The 12,416-nt window shown below is 41.0% G+C and overlaps 1 protein-coding gene across 4 annotated transcripts; it reads right to left on the bottom strand.

Moving 5' to 3' along the window:
* Positions 1 to 31: 31 nt before the first annotated feature.
* hapln3 (hyaluronan and proteoglycan link protein 3) lies at positions 32 to 9,095 on the bottom strand. Of its 4 annotated transcripts, none has more exons than XM_067500639.1 (5): positions 5,322 to 9,095; positions 4,508 to 4,692; positions 3,522 to 3,920; positions 2,551 to 2,853; positions 32 to 2,111 (listed from the first exon to the last, which is right to left on the bottom strand). In XM_067500639.1, exons 2-5 carry the CDS (start codon positions 4,665 to 4,667, stop codon positions 1,834 to 1,836), a joined length of 1,140 nt encoding a protein of 379 aa, XP_067356740.1. In that variant the 5' UTR covers positions 4,668 to 4,692; positions 5,322 to 9,095; the 3' UTR covers positions 32 to 1,833. The 4 variants fall into 4 exon arrangements, with proteins under 4 accessions (XP_067356740.1, XP_067356739.1, XP_067356738.1 ...); XM_067500638.1 differs by having other exon boundaries at positions 4,508 to 4,729; positions 5,322 to 9,094; XM_067500637.1 differs by having other exon boundaries at positions 4,508 to 4,669; positions 5,322 to 9,091.
* Between the last annotated feature and the right edge of the window lie 3,321 nt (positions 9,096 to 12,416).

Below are 12,416 nucleotides of genomic sequence, written 5' to 3'. Positions count from 1 at the left end.
TCTGAAAAAAAGTAAATTTTATGAAAAGGTCTTCACAGCAGTGATTTTATTACTTTGTAGAAAATAGTACAAATGCATAGACATATATAATGAATAACAAACAGGTTACAAGTGTGTAATGAAACAGTTTCTTCCTCCACAGTTGATGTACAGTAAACATGGCGGGTTAAATATTACAATACAGATACACACTCATAAATTCTCCTCTCTTTTGTTCAGCTTCTGCTACTGTTTTCAGCCTTAGGAAAAGTAAAAAATAGGTGCGTTATGCTTTAAAAAAAAAAAACGGGATACACAGACATTTCCGGAGATCGAAACAAGTCCCAATTCTACTTCACAGTGTTAAGAGTCTTTGGCGGAAGGAACCTACAGATAGACAGTGTACAAGGAAAGATCGCACCTGAAAATAATGAGACACACTCCTCAACCCTCAAAGTGCCCTGTGGCAACCTAGAAAACTCGGTTTGTTTAGATGTTTACCTGTTTGGTACTGTTTGACTCAGTGTCCAGTGTGATAGTTTTATTAAATAAATAAATAAAGGCGACGTGAAGGCGTGACAGGAGTGCAGTCAATTAACTGGAATTTTAAAAGTCTTTCTCTGAGTGTGAAATGAATCAATTGGGACTTAAAAATTTAAATCAAAAATATAATCAAAATTTGCTTGACTGGCACTGCGAGAAAGTTTTAACTAACAAGAGGACAGGAGCAAACCAGGAACATATGAATGTGAGAGATGTGGCTGGGGCATTAAATGGCCGAGGGTTAAGTGGACTGGGGAGGCCAGTGCCATCTTGTGAGATTTCCCTGCCTCTGCTGATGAGTTGGAGATGGAGTTTAACTTCCTGTCATGATTCTGAAAACCGTGCGTCACCACAGTAGGTCAGTGCTGCTGTCAGTAGAGATTTGCAGATCTTGCATGGACCCACTGAAAAAGTATTCATGTGTATATAATTATTAGTTTCGTGATCCATTTTCTCCCAGAAGGGACATTTTTCTCCTCCTCTTTTCCCATCTGTGTCAAATATGAATGATGTAACCAACTTTTCAGCCTAACAAACATTATGCAGGTCATTCTAGCCACTGTAGCAGGGGCAAGGTAAACAGACCACATGAGTCACAAGATGGCGCTCACACCCCACAACAGATTACGCGACATGCTGCCACTTCACATTGTCTAGGCTTTACAGGCTCCCATGTTCCAATTAAGGAGAATTTTAATACTACAGTAATAAATTAAACTAACACATGCTTCTCACTTTGTGACGATAGGCGACGTCTGGTATTTTGTTTAACATGACGATGTCCCCATGCAGAAAAAAAACAAGGTCTATAAAGAATCTGTTTTCACAGTTTGCTGTGGAAGAACTTTACTGTCCTGACATTATCCCCATCCGGTGGCTTTCGGATTAACTGGAAAAATAAACAGCAAGCCAAACTTTATCACCTAACATCAGTGACCAACTGATGTTTTGTTGACGGAATGAGACCAAATGCCTACTGCACAGATCCACTTCCTAAATAAGTTGAGGATGTTATGATAGCAGATTAAATCTCATGGTTTTGGACAAACAATTACATGTGTGTAATATTGTCCACACATTTTTGGTTCTATAGACCTTTTGAATAAATGGCACAATATTAGCGACGTTTAACGGCTGATGACTGGTAATAAAGTTCGATACAAAGTTCAAATTACGTCACTTTAAAATAGTAAAAAAAATGAATAAACAGACTAACTGTTAATTGGCATTCAGACTACGGCTAATGCTAATTTCCAGAGCAGAGCTTTGAACCAGTGTGCTATTAGCCTTGTTTGCTTATGTCTCGAGTATCTACCGATAACAGTAGACACCGAATTTCAGGAACAGAGGGGGGAATCCGAAACTACGAACCCCTGGTTCAGGTGGACCACAGTTAGCTCGGGCTTTTGTGATAGGATAACGAACGCTACCATCAGCCAACCAGCCAGCATCACAGCGGTCCAATCCCATCAGCCTCCAGGCAGAAAACAGCTGTCCCACTTTGGCAATTTGACTTCCATCTCTGGCACAAGCCTGGACTGCTTCAGTGAAGTTGAGCTTGGTCAGGTGCTTTAAGAAGTACACAGTCCCTGAGGTAGAAGAAAACAAATTAACCTTTATACAGTATTTCTTACTGTCTGTACATAGCATGAGAAAAAAGTACCAATATGCACACAACTACATAGACACCGAGCATCTATTACCCATCTCAACAACAGGATGTCTTGAATTGTGTGGCTATAAAGCAACAACAGCAGGTGAGGGGCAATAGAAAGAGCTCTATGTTTGTGTATATGTGGTCTCTGCTAGAGAGTGTTTTTGGACATGACTGATGTTCTGATCAAAGCTGTGTTTGAGGGGCTGATGTCCATTTTCAGAGCACCATTGTGTGACGTGAGAAATGTGTTGATAGGTTCTAAATATCAACAATTAATTGAAGTATGTAGTGAGGAGTGAAAAGGGTTATTTTACGTAGCCTGTGTAAAGAAATCGTGAATTTTAAAAACACTCACACATCTTCATACTGACCCTTGACAGAGGCGGAGAAGCAGAAGGCATCATAGCGGTGGAGGAGGCGGTGCCGTTGTCCGTAGCTTCTCAAACCGGGATCTAAGTCCACACCTCCACAGCCGTCACGTGGGACTGTGATTGGATACTGGACTGTGCCATCAGCCAACCAGCCAGCATTACACCAGTCCAGCCCATCCTCCCAGGCTGTGAAGAGCTGCTCAAACGTGGCCAGAGTGGCGTCTTGATCCTGGCACACTTGTTGTGCCTCATAGAAGTTAAAATGGTAGCGTCCCGTCTGAGAGTAATAGGGGAACACCACTCCTACACAGACAAGATATACGGCAAATACACAGGTGATCCGGTAAATGCAGAGACTGATGGTGGATTATGAATATGCAAGAGTACAAGACTGAAGGTTTATTTTTTTAAGGTGTATAATTATAAATTTGGCCACAGAAGGCAAACTGTGTCTTTAACTTACAGAATTGTAAGACATGTTAGAATTAGCCGTTTACCACAATTAGCAAAGACAAAGCATAACTACCAATTACTTAGTGGGTTACTGCTATTTCACATTTATCTCTGTTTGGTTCATCACCAACTATATTTTTGCTGTTTTGTTGATGAACAGTTGCTGGCTTTGCCTGTCTGTATGACTATACGCATGACTAAAGGAAAAATTAAAAAATGGTTATATAGTGCATATTCCTAAATAAAGTTGAGTTATCTCAAACATGTGGCCTGCAGCAGCTCCGCCGTGACGCATAAAACCAACATTTCTGTTGTCGTGTTCAGTACAAACTACTATCTGTGGATTAAAAATGCATAAAACACACTAATATTCGACCTGGGTCGCTGGAGGAAATGTCCTGCCAACAGTTTTACAGACATTACTTTAACAATAGCAAATTAAGGGGCTGAAATCGCCTGTTTTTAATCCTTAAAATACTGTGACTGGCCAAGTCTATGATACGTGGATTGTTTCTCACCCCTCAGCTCCAAATCCACTGTCACACTCTCATCCTCCACGCCGTCAATCACCTCACAGCGATACCTTCCTGTGTCATTGAGCTGCAGCTCATTGATGACTAGAGACATGTCACCTGGGGCTGAGCGGCGCAGGCGCACGCGGCCTCGGAAGCTGCCGTAGCTAAGGTGACGGTTGCCCATGGCGACCATGACCTCAGTTTCTGTGACCACGTTTTCGGCCGACGCAGGTGCACCGACGGTGTTGGCAGGTAACCAGGACCATTTAACCCGGGTCCTGCGCGGTGCGGTGGGCTCAGGCTCGTAGTGGTAGTGACAGGGAAGGGTGACGCTGCTCCCCCTGGTGGCCGACACTGAAGGCTGGGGGGATTCCACAAGGAGGCGGACCCCATTGAAGTAGACTAGAAAAGGCACAAAGAGGCAGAAATACAACATGTTTCAGCTGAGACCATCCTGATTTTCGTAACATTACCTCAAATAAAAAAAAACAGGGTAGACAAATAGATTTTTCAGGCTGTGCGGTGATTTTTCTTTTATTGTTTCTGCGTTAATTTTGCTGTTGATGACCTTAAATATCTTAGTGTCCACCATATCACAACGTGCCTCGAATCGTGGAGCAATACTGAAAAACGATCAAAATTCAACACTACACTTCAAAAGTCCAGTTGGGATCCACATAAAAATCTGCACCCAGCTTCCCAGGTCTCACAGTGGCTATGACACTAACATGGAATCATTACAGCAACCTGAATGACTAACTGGAGTTGGAAGCCCACACCAGTCACTGTTTACTTTGGTACCTGAGCCTGGGCGCCATTAATTATCATTGTCAGGACATTTCCTGCCTCCTGCCAGTTTGTGATGTGATGTACACAGGTGATGCACTGACTGATCGCTGACATGCGTCTCATACCTGCAGCAAACACTCACAAACGTGGAGAAAAGCCTCCCGGCAGACGCACACACACACAAACACAAGAGGACCTACTCTCTCCGTTGCCGTTGCCGTTGCCGATGTCCTGGTAGTGAAAGCCGTTGGTGTATCTGGGGATCCTGCTGTGAGCGCCGGGCAGCAGCAGCAGCAGCAGCAGCAGGGACGCGCAGACGACCAGTAGGGGGCGCAGCAGACCGATCATGGTGCTTCGCATGGCTGAAGGAGGAATGAAGAAAATCCTGTCCTCTTTATTCAGCTGTCCCCTTTCAAAACGGTCTTAAATACAGGAGTTATTTGGGTCATTCCCACGATCTAATTCTAACTACAAAAAAGTTAAAATTCCAAAATTTGCCGGTCGGCGTCACTCGCCCCGGGTTGCGCGTCAAGACGCTTTAGGTTATGAAATGGCAATGAGTCAATTTCACGATAAAAGAAAGTGAAAAAAAAGTATTTTAAAGCACAGATCCACGGGGGAAATCTAATATAGGCGAGGCTACCGTTTCAATGCATTTATTTTTATCCTGTAAAAAATATATTTGTTCATCATATGTCAACTAAAAATATGGAGCTTGTGGCTGAAACTCTAAAACACTCCAATATTGTATAGGCTATAGTTGAGAGGCCATCTGGAAACTGAAGAAAGGTTCATCAAACTACCATCGGAAATCCGCTTTAAATGTTCTTCTCGTCCCTAAGGTTAGCAGAACGTAAGTCGTGTAGAAAAAAAAAAGCTCATAAAAATGTTCAACTTTGTCCAACGTCTTTTGACGCCGTTAAAAAAGGAGTTCACCCATAACGCAACGCTGACTGCCTCTGGTTTAAAGCTGCCTTAACAGGACAAAGTCAAGTCGTAAATTAAGTGACTTACAGATAAGCAAGTTGTCCGCCCAGAGTGTCTTCAGTTCACCTCCTCTTCATCCTCTGCTCTGTCTCTGCAGACTGCACCACACCGCCTTCAGAGGAGCGCCCGGTGACGTCACGGGCGCAGGCATCCCGTTTGAAGTCGCAGTGACGCCGTCAAACACGAGGCAACACAACATATACATGTATGTATAAATACAACGTCTGTAATAGTACCAATGAGTCTGTACTGCCAGTAAAAACCATCACTAGGTTCCACAGGCTGCTGATAAAAATATGCTCTGAAACAAACAAAGGATGTGTTTTTTTTTTAATGCTACTGCAAACAATGGTCAGGTGCCCATATGAGCATTAACAGAATGAGCAGAACAGCCCCGGCAGCGGTGCAGAGAGGTTCCCTTTTTTATGATTTTATAAAAGAGCGAGGCTCACCATTCTGTCCAATCAGAGACAAGTACCAAATTTTTCTTTATCAATACCTTTTTCAGCATGTTTATACATTGTAATTTCATATGGACGACTACCTAAAGGACTGTGCAGAGGATGGTGAAGTAAAGAGTGAAGCAAAGCTGTATCAGAGCAGGAAGATGGAGGATTCCAAGTCTCCAGCTAGTTGAAGTTAAACACTGTAGCTCTGGTCATTGAAAAATTGGACATTGTTTGATGGTTTGATAAACTCAGACTGCTGAAGCCTCACATTAAGCTTTAGATATGCTGACTGATATGCACTCACTGGCCACTTTACTAGCTACACACTCTAATGCCATCCAATACAGCTGCTCTGCCATGAATTCTACTTTTACGCTGTTATGATTTCTCAGTTTTTAAGGTAAAACTGCCAGAAAGGTGACAATTCTACTGCCTGTTTATTATTGCTTTCGTAGTGGGTAGTGGAGTTGTACTGGACTGCATTATAAGAAGAGGTGGTCCTAAGGGGGCCGCTCCATTTGACCAAGTATTCAAACTACTAAGAATCTTTGCGATAGTTTCATGAAATTTTTAAAAAACAATTCCGCACAGAGGAAAAACTGTGACCTTTTTTCCCCCATCGATTATGCGGGAAGTGTGTTTGGAAGGACCCAGCATTAACAAGTGCTTGCAGAAATTTAGCCTAAAAATAATTGCAGCAAAAAGGAAATTAACTGATTTTTACTCTTTGAATATTTATCATTGTCAGATAACAAAAGGACAGTATTTACACAGTTACACATATAACATTTGAACGGAATTTGAAAGATAACTTGTAGTGAACATGGAACAAAAGCTTACAAACTATTCACCAGCTGTATCTTCCTAAAACATATTATATTAAAAGGAAACAAAATAAAGGTCCAGAACTTACTTTATTGTAAATTCATTTCATGTAACTGTATGTAGAAGACAATAAAAATGTCACATGCTACATGACACCAACTAATAAAAAACATGACAAAAATATGACACTGAACATCTAAATGTGAGCAAGTATAAGAATGTTGCTGAAGCTAACTTTATCCTCCTCCAATATAAAAACGTGCAGAGATCAAATTTATACTAATACAAATAGTAATTCAACATAAATTCAACTTAAATTCCATCTGAATCACTATTTGAATTTAATAAGAGTCAGAAAAAAAAAAAACAGTTGACTTTATTTCCCACCAAAACTGTTGTCAAACCCACTGAATGTTTTTTCTGTCTTTCTTCGAACCCAAACAGACGAGACTGGCTTTGCAATATTACACAACAAAAGCTTCGCCTGGACAACACATTATTTTACACTGACGGTTTATAATGCAGCTGCATTTTACTGCCTTTCCTCTGCATGATGAAACTGAGTACGACCTGACCCTGACCCTCGGGTGTTTTAAACTTAAAATAAGGGATGTCATTTAAAAACTCCTGTTTTTATCATCAGAAGCTGTGGATAGAAGCTTAGTCTGAATCTTTAAACTGTAAAATGTCTCATATATATATGATATATGACATATATATGACATTTTATTATCTACAAAAAAGAAACTGCAGGTTTTATTGCAGGTGTGAAGTATAAAACATCTTCAGTTTATTTTGAAGCTGCAGCATTGTCACAGGCTGCCAGCTTCTGTGCTCCTGGTATGTTGAGGCTGACAAGGCAGATTCTAGGTCCCGGTTTTGCCATGGCCTCGAGTAGCACAGCAAATATTGCCAAATGAACCCATATTTCAATCATTAGGTGAAATAATAGAAGCAGCGGTGGAAAATAAAGAGCAATTCCAGGACTCCGCTGAGGCCCAGGAGAATGTGCTGCTGCTCAAATATCTGAGTGATGGCGGAATGTCATGGCGCAGATGGAAGCTGCCCTCTTGACACTGGCACATAGTGAACATCCAGCTGTGTTAGGTATTGTTGTCTGACAAGACGCTGTCATCCCCAGAAAAGCCACAGAGCACGGATTCCCCCTGTGAAAGAGTCTTGAACTGTGCTGCGTCTTGCACGCAATGCTTTCCTCTGCGGTCTGCTCCTCTGCAGCCTCTGCTGTTTTTCTTCTTACGACTGGACTCACACCCAGCCGACACAACCCAAACCCACGGCTATTTCTATGCTGCGACACCAGCTGGGGTGGGGAGCTTGGGGATGTTGAGGGAACAGCTATCCTAAGCCACCTGCAGCCAATCAGGAGGTTCAGGCTTTCACTTTATAATCAGACATTCAGAGGTTTTCCTTTGTTTCTTTTATTTTCTATAGTGTAGGTTTGTGCTGAAGGCCAAAAGAATGTGACAAAAAAAAATAGCAAAATATGATTATTATGTTGTCCAAAGCTAAAATTCTCAGACTTTTTGTTGCACTCAAAGGAATTTGAGCTTGCATCCGAGTTCGTGTGGCTTTGCAAACAAACAGTCTAGGTACATAAATGTCACAGCCCCGGCTGAAAAGACGATAATCATGCAATGGCAGAGATCCCAGATCCGGATCCCTACCAACATCTCGTCAGCTGTGGTTTGCCCAAATCTGAACTCCTCATGCCATTTAGGCCTCCATCCAATCCTGCTCCCTCTCCTCCCTCCATTCTTACTTTCTACTCATTCCATCCACAAACCCACAACTACTGTCTGTTTATGCAGCTATGAAGCAGCAGCAACTCCTACTGCTACAAATAGCAATTTTATTGTGTTTTTCCCAACAAACCTACAGGGTGTTGCAATTCAGGGGGTGATTATTGGACAGTGTCATGAAACGAAAACATGTTTTTCACATTTGTCATAAGAAGAGTATTTTGTGAAATTCTCTTTGGTTAAGGTCGGAACAAAGTTTGTTCATATTTGCACGTTAGGTCGCCGTCCCTGACCCAGAATAACATAAATTGCACCCTTTGCATTTACCAGTTTCTCGTGCTCCAACATTTCCCTGCACTTTCTTCATTTCCATTAAAAATATGTGCTTTGAAATATTCCTGTTGGGTTCAAAAAGGGTCTTGCCTCGATGGGATTTCCTTTTTGAAATGTACACCAGCAAGCGCCACGGTAGCAGCTCTGTGAGGCACAGTGGTGCTTTGACCTAAAAGCTAGTTTCAGCATGCAATCATGCTCCCAATGACAGTTCTACTGACATTTTGTAGCTATATTAACCACTTTTACTTAGCGTGTTATTAAGTGCTGTGAAAGAAAACTTCATGCAATATCTTTTTGTGTGTGTGTCGTACTGAAATGTTTCAGACCTTCAAATCTAACATGAAACAATGGCAACCTGAGCAAACACAAAATAAAGGTTTTAAAATGAACCTAATAGCTAGGTCAGGTCCAGCCACTGACTAGACTGAATGTTTGATCTAATTAGCACAAAACACAGATTGGAACATGTCATTAAGACTAAAGGAAGCACACTGGGTTTTGTTTAGTTCAAGATGAATTTGTACGAAAAAGGTTTGGAGTTCTACAGGGTTCTGTGCTGGGACCAATGCAGTTTACTTTACACATGTCTCATTTTGGCAACACAATTTTAAAAATGCTCCATAAATTTTTAGTTTGCTGTACAGGTAACTTTCTCTTTTCTTCCCACTCACCCCGACCAGTTGAGGCAGATGGAAACTCCCCTTTAGCCCAGCTCTGTTGAAGGTTTCTTCCTCTCCATTGTTACCAGCTTACTTGAGGGACATTTAGGTTTTCCCTATAATTTTGCAAGTAGCTTGGAACAGTATATAAACAACGATGAACAGAACTGCATTGAACTAATTGCTCCTAAAGTAAACGTTAGGATGGCACTAGAGAAAGGGCTGAGGGATAGGCAAAGTTGCTGGGGTCTATTGCCTGGGAACCGTAAATGTCCCAAATATTGTGCTAATCTATCCAGTACATGTGAAGATAACTAAACTTATTTGCCAGACAAAGCCCAGAAGGCTTCATCCTCTGTGTGCTATCAAATTTCAAAGTTTTGTAGCAATCCATCCAGTGGTTGTTGAAATATTGCAGTCAAGGCTTTGCCATCCAGCAGCTTTTCTTCAGATCCAAGCTCATTATTTTCTCAATAATGTGTAAAAGTGTTTAGCTGTCTTCAAAAAGTGCAGTGCAGGCTAAAAGTAAGGAGGCTTCGATTTACAGATTTAAATGAAGCACTAAAGCTGCTTTATTACCCAATTAAATTAACTGCAGAAAATTTTAAGATGCAGTATGTTTAGTCATCAACAGTACAAGCTCCTAAAACCCCGAAACCTCCCCTTTGTGTCTGTTTCTGCAGCCCCCACCCTCAGGACGCCCTGTGTGTCTTTAAGCCATTATCTCCCAGCGTGTTTGAAGAGACCAGACTGGTGCACTTCCCAAAGCCTCAGATGAAAGGTTTTGGCCTGAGGCCCCGAATACCAGCAGCCTCTGTAAACTGACGGCTGAATGTGGCAGCGGAGAGGTGTAATTTCTGCAAGGCAGCAACATTCAGGCCCAGAGAGGTGAGCGAAGCTTGGACCTGGAGCCCAAAACGACAACATGAGAGGAAGAGATGACTGTGTGTGTTCATGTGGTTTGACTGAAGAGCCCAGCAGCTGATCACGACAGTACGTGCGGTCACACGCCATCATTAGCAATGCCTCCACATAGAAAGGACAGTTAGTCACAAAAAAAAAACGTGTGTGCGCGTGTGGGTGTGAGGCAGAGTGTGGTTTTAGAAATGATTAGAGAGGAAGACTTCAAAAAAAAAGGCAGATAAGACCGTGAACTGCATGGCTTAGAGCAGCAGTTTCCAACTTGATTAAAAGAAACTGAGTGGAATGAGCTGTAACAACAAATAAACACTACAATTTTCCATCTTTCAGTAACTCACCGATATAATTTTAGCGTCAGCAAACGCCAAAAAAGGGGCATTGTTATAAACACCTCAACGGAAAACCCATTCATCAGCTGTCAAATCAACACTTTTAAAACCTCCATTTGAGCAGAAATAACATAGGCTTCCCATGAGAAGTTGTCTGTGTTGGTACATACCTGATCTAAAATAGCAGTTGTTTTCCAGGAGCGGATCCTTCCTGTTGAAACCCACTGCAGTGCCTCCAGTTTCCTGCCTCAACAGGCAGGACACGCTCATCTGTCTGTCACCCGGCCAGCTGTTGTACCACGAAACCGAACGGAGAGAAGCCTGGCACAGAGCTGACAGGTTGATTACTCGTATTATTCAAGACAACTCTGGGAGCTACAGTTTACACAGAGTAATGGGTTGATTTTGGAAAACACAATTCAGATTTGGTTACACAAATCAAGGCTCCACCTAACAACTATGTTCAACATTGATTAACCAGCTTACTCGATATTGTTCGTTATCATACACTATAACAGCAGCAAACCATTGAATTTATTGTATTTGTGCTTGAAGAACCTACTGAAACAATAATGACAAAAATTGTTTTGACTAATTTACTAATGAGCTATAATAAAAAGTTAATAGTGATTATTTTAGTTATCTACAAGTGTTTTTTACTAGCTTCATTTGACTTTAAAATTTTATTGAATTTTGAGGCAATTGAAAATAAAAACAATGACTAACAAATATTTAAAAAAAAAAAAAAACGAAAACCCTGTAGCAAGATGAAAGTGCACTAATGGGCTTATTGAGTCAAAAAGCAGTAGTTGAACCAAAAAACAAACAAAAAAAAAAACAAGGGGAAAAACTTTATAAATCTAAAACGTACCTTGATTTAATTGATTAAAGAGCAGCATAATAAACTAGAAAAAGCATTTGCAAAAGAAAATGCACTGTGAATGTTTCAGCACTGAAAAGATTTTCCAAGCAAAGCTGAATAAAGCTGAACTGTTTTGGCTGAAAGCGGAATTGCAGCTGGACTATTTGAAAAAGTTTTGCATTTGCTAAAATAGCTGAGACATTTACTAAAAAATATATAAGTAATAATACATTATATAGAATACAAGCATAATAGAAGGTTAACTCGAGATGTAACAGGAAATAGAATGAAAATTCTGGAAACTGTAGAAATGAAATAGCAGAGTTAGAGTTTAAGTCAAACACCTGAAGAGAAACTGAATTTATAAACCACCCTGACCATTTCAAAATGTTAAAGTTGAAATCTCAGTAGGTCAGAGTATGCAGAACCATTTACATCTCAATCTGGAGAAAGTTGAAGACATTCTAACAACTGTCCAATCGGTGAAACTGGACCTATTACTGCAGGTAGACTCAAACCACAGAAGGATGACAATAGCAGGGGATGAGATAAAGATGTGGAGATTTTAATAAAAAAAATAAAAAAAGGGACACTGAGGAGAGTTTGAGGAGTTCTACCTTCACAGTGTCACTATAATTATGATTGTGTGATTCAAACCTTACACAGGGATTTTTGTCACTTTACCTCCACAGACTGTAATGAGGCTGAGCAGGGGATCGACCCTATTCGGGGGAAGATACCTTTGCAAGATTATATGGCAGCCTAAAAGGGGATTATGCCCCTGGGGCGTTTAAATGCTAAACAGGGAAAACGACCCTTAGTGCTTTTGGGCTTTTGATCTTCCACCTTTTTAAATGGAAAACAGCTCTGATAAATTCAGCATTATTATTAATAATATACCATATATATTCCACCCAGTGATATCCATAAGACTACACATTACTATTATGTTGTTGAAGCGATTTAGAAGCCATTGAAATG

Source organism: Channa argus, chromosome 4 (genome assembly GCF_033026475.1).
Source record: "Channa argus isolate prfri chromosome 4, Channa argus male v1.0, whole genome shotgun sequence".
NCBI lineage: Eukaryota > Metazoa > Chordata > Actinopteri > Anabantiformes > Channidae > Channa > Channa argus.
The sequence above is the reverse complement of the archived record's forward strand: the minus strand, read 5'-3'. Positions and strand labels throughout refer to the sequence as shown.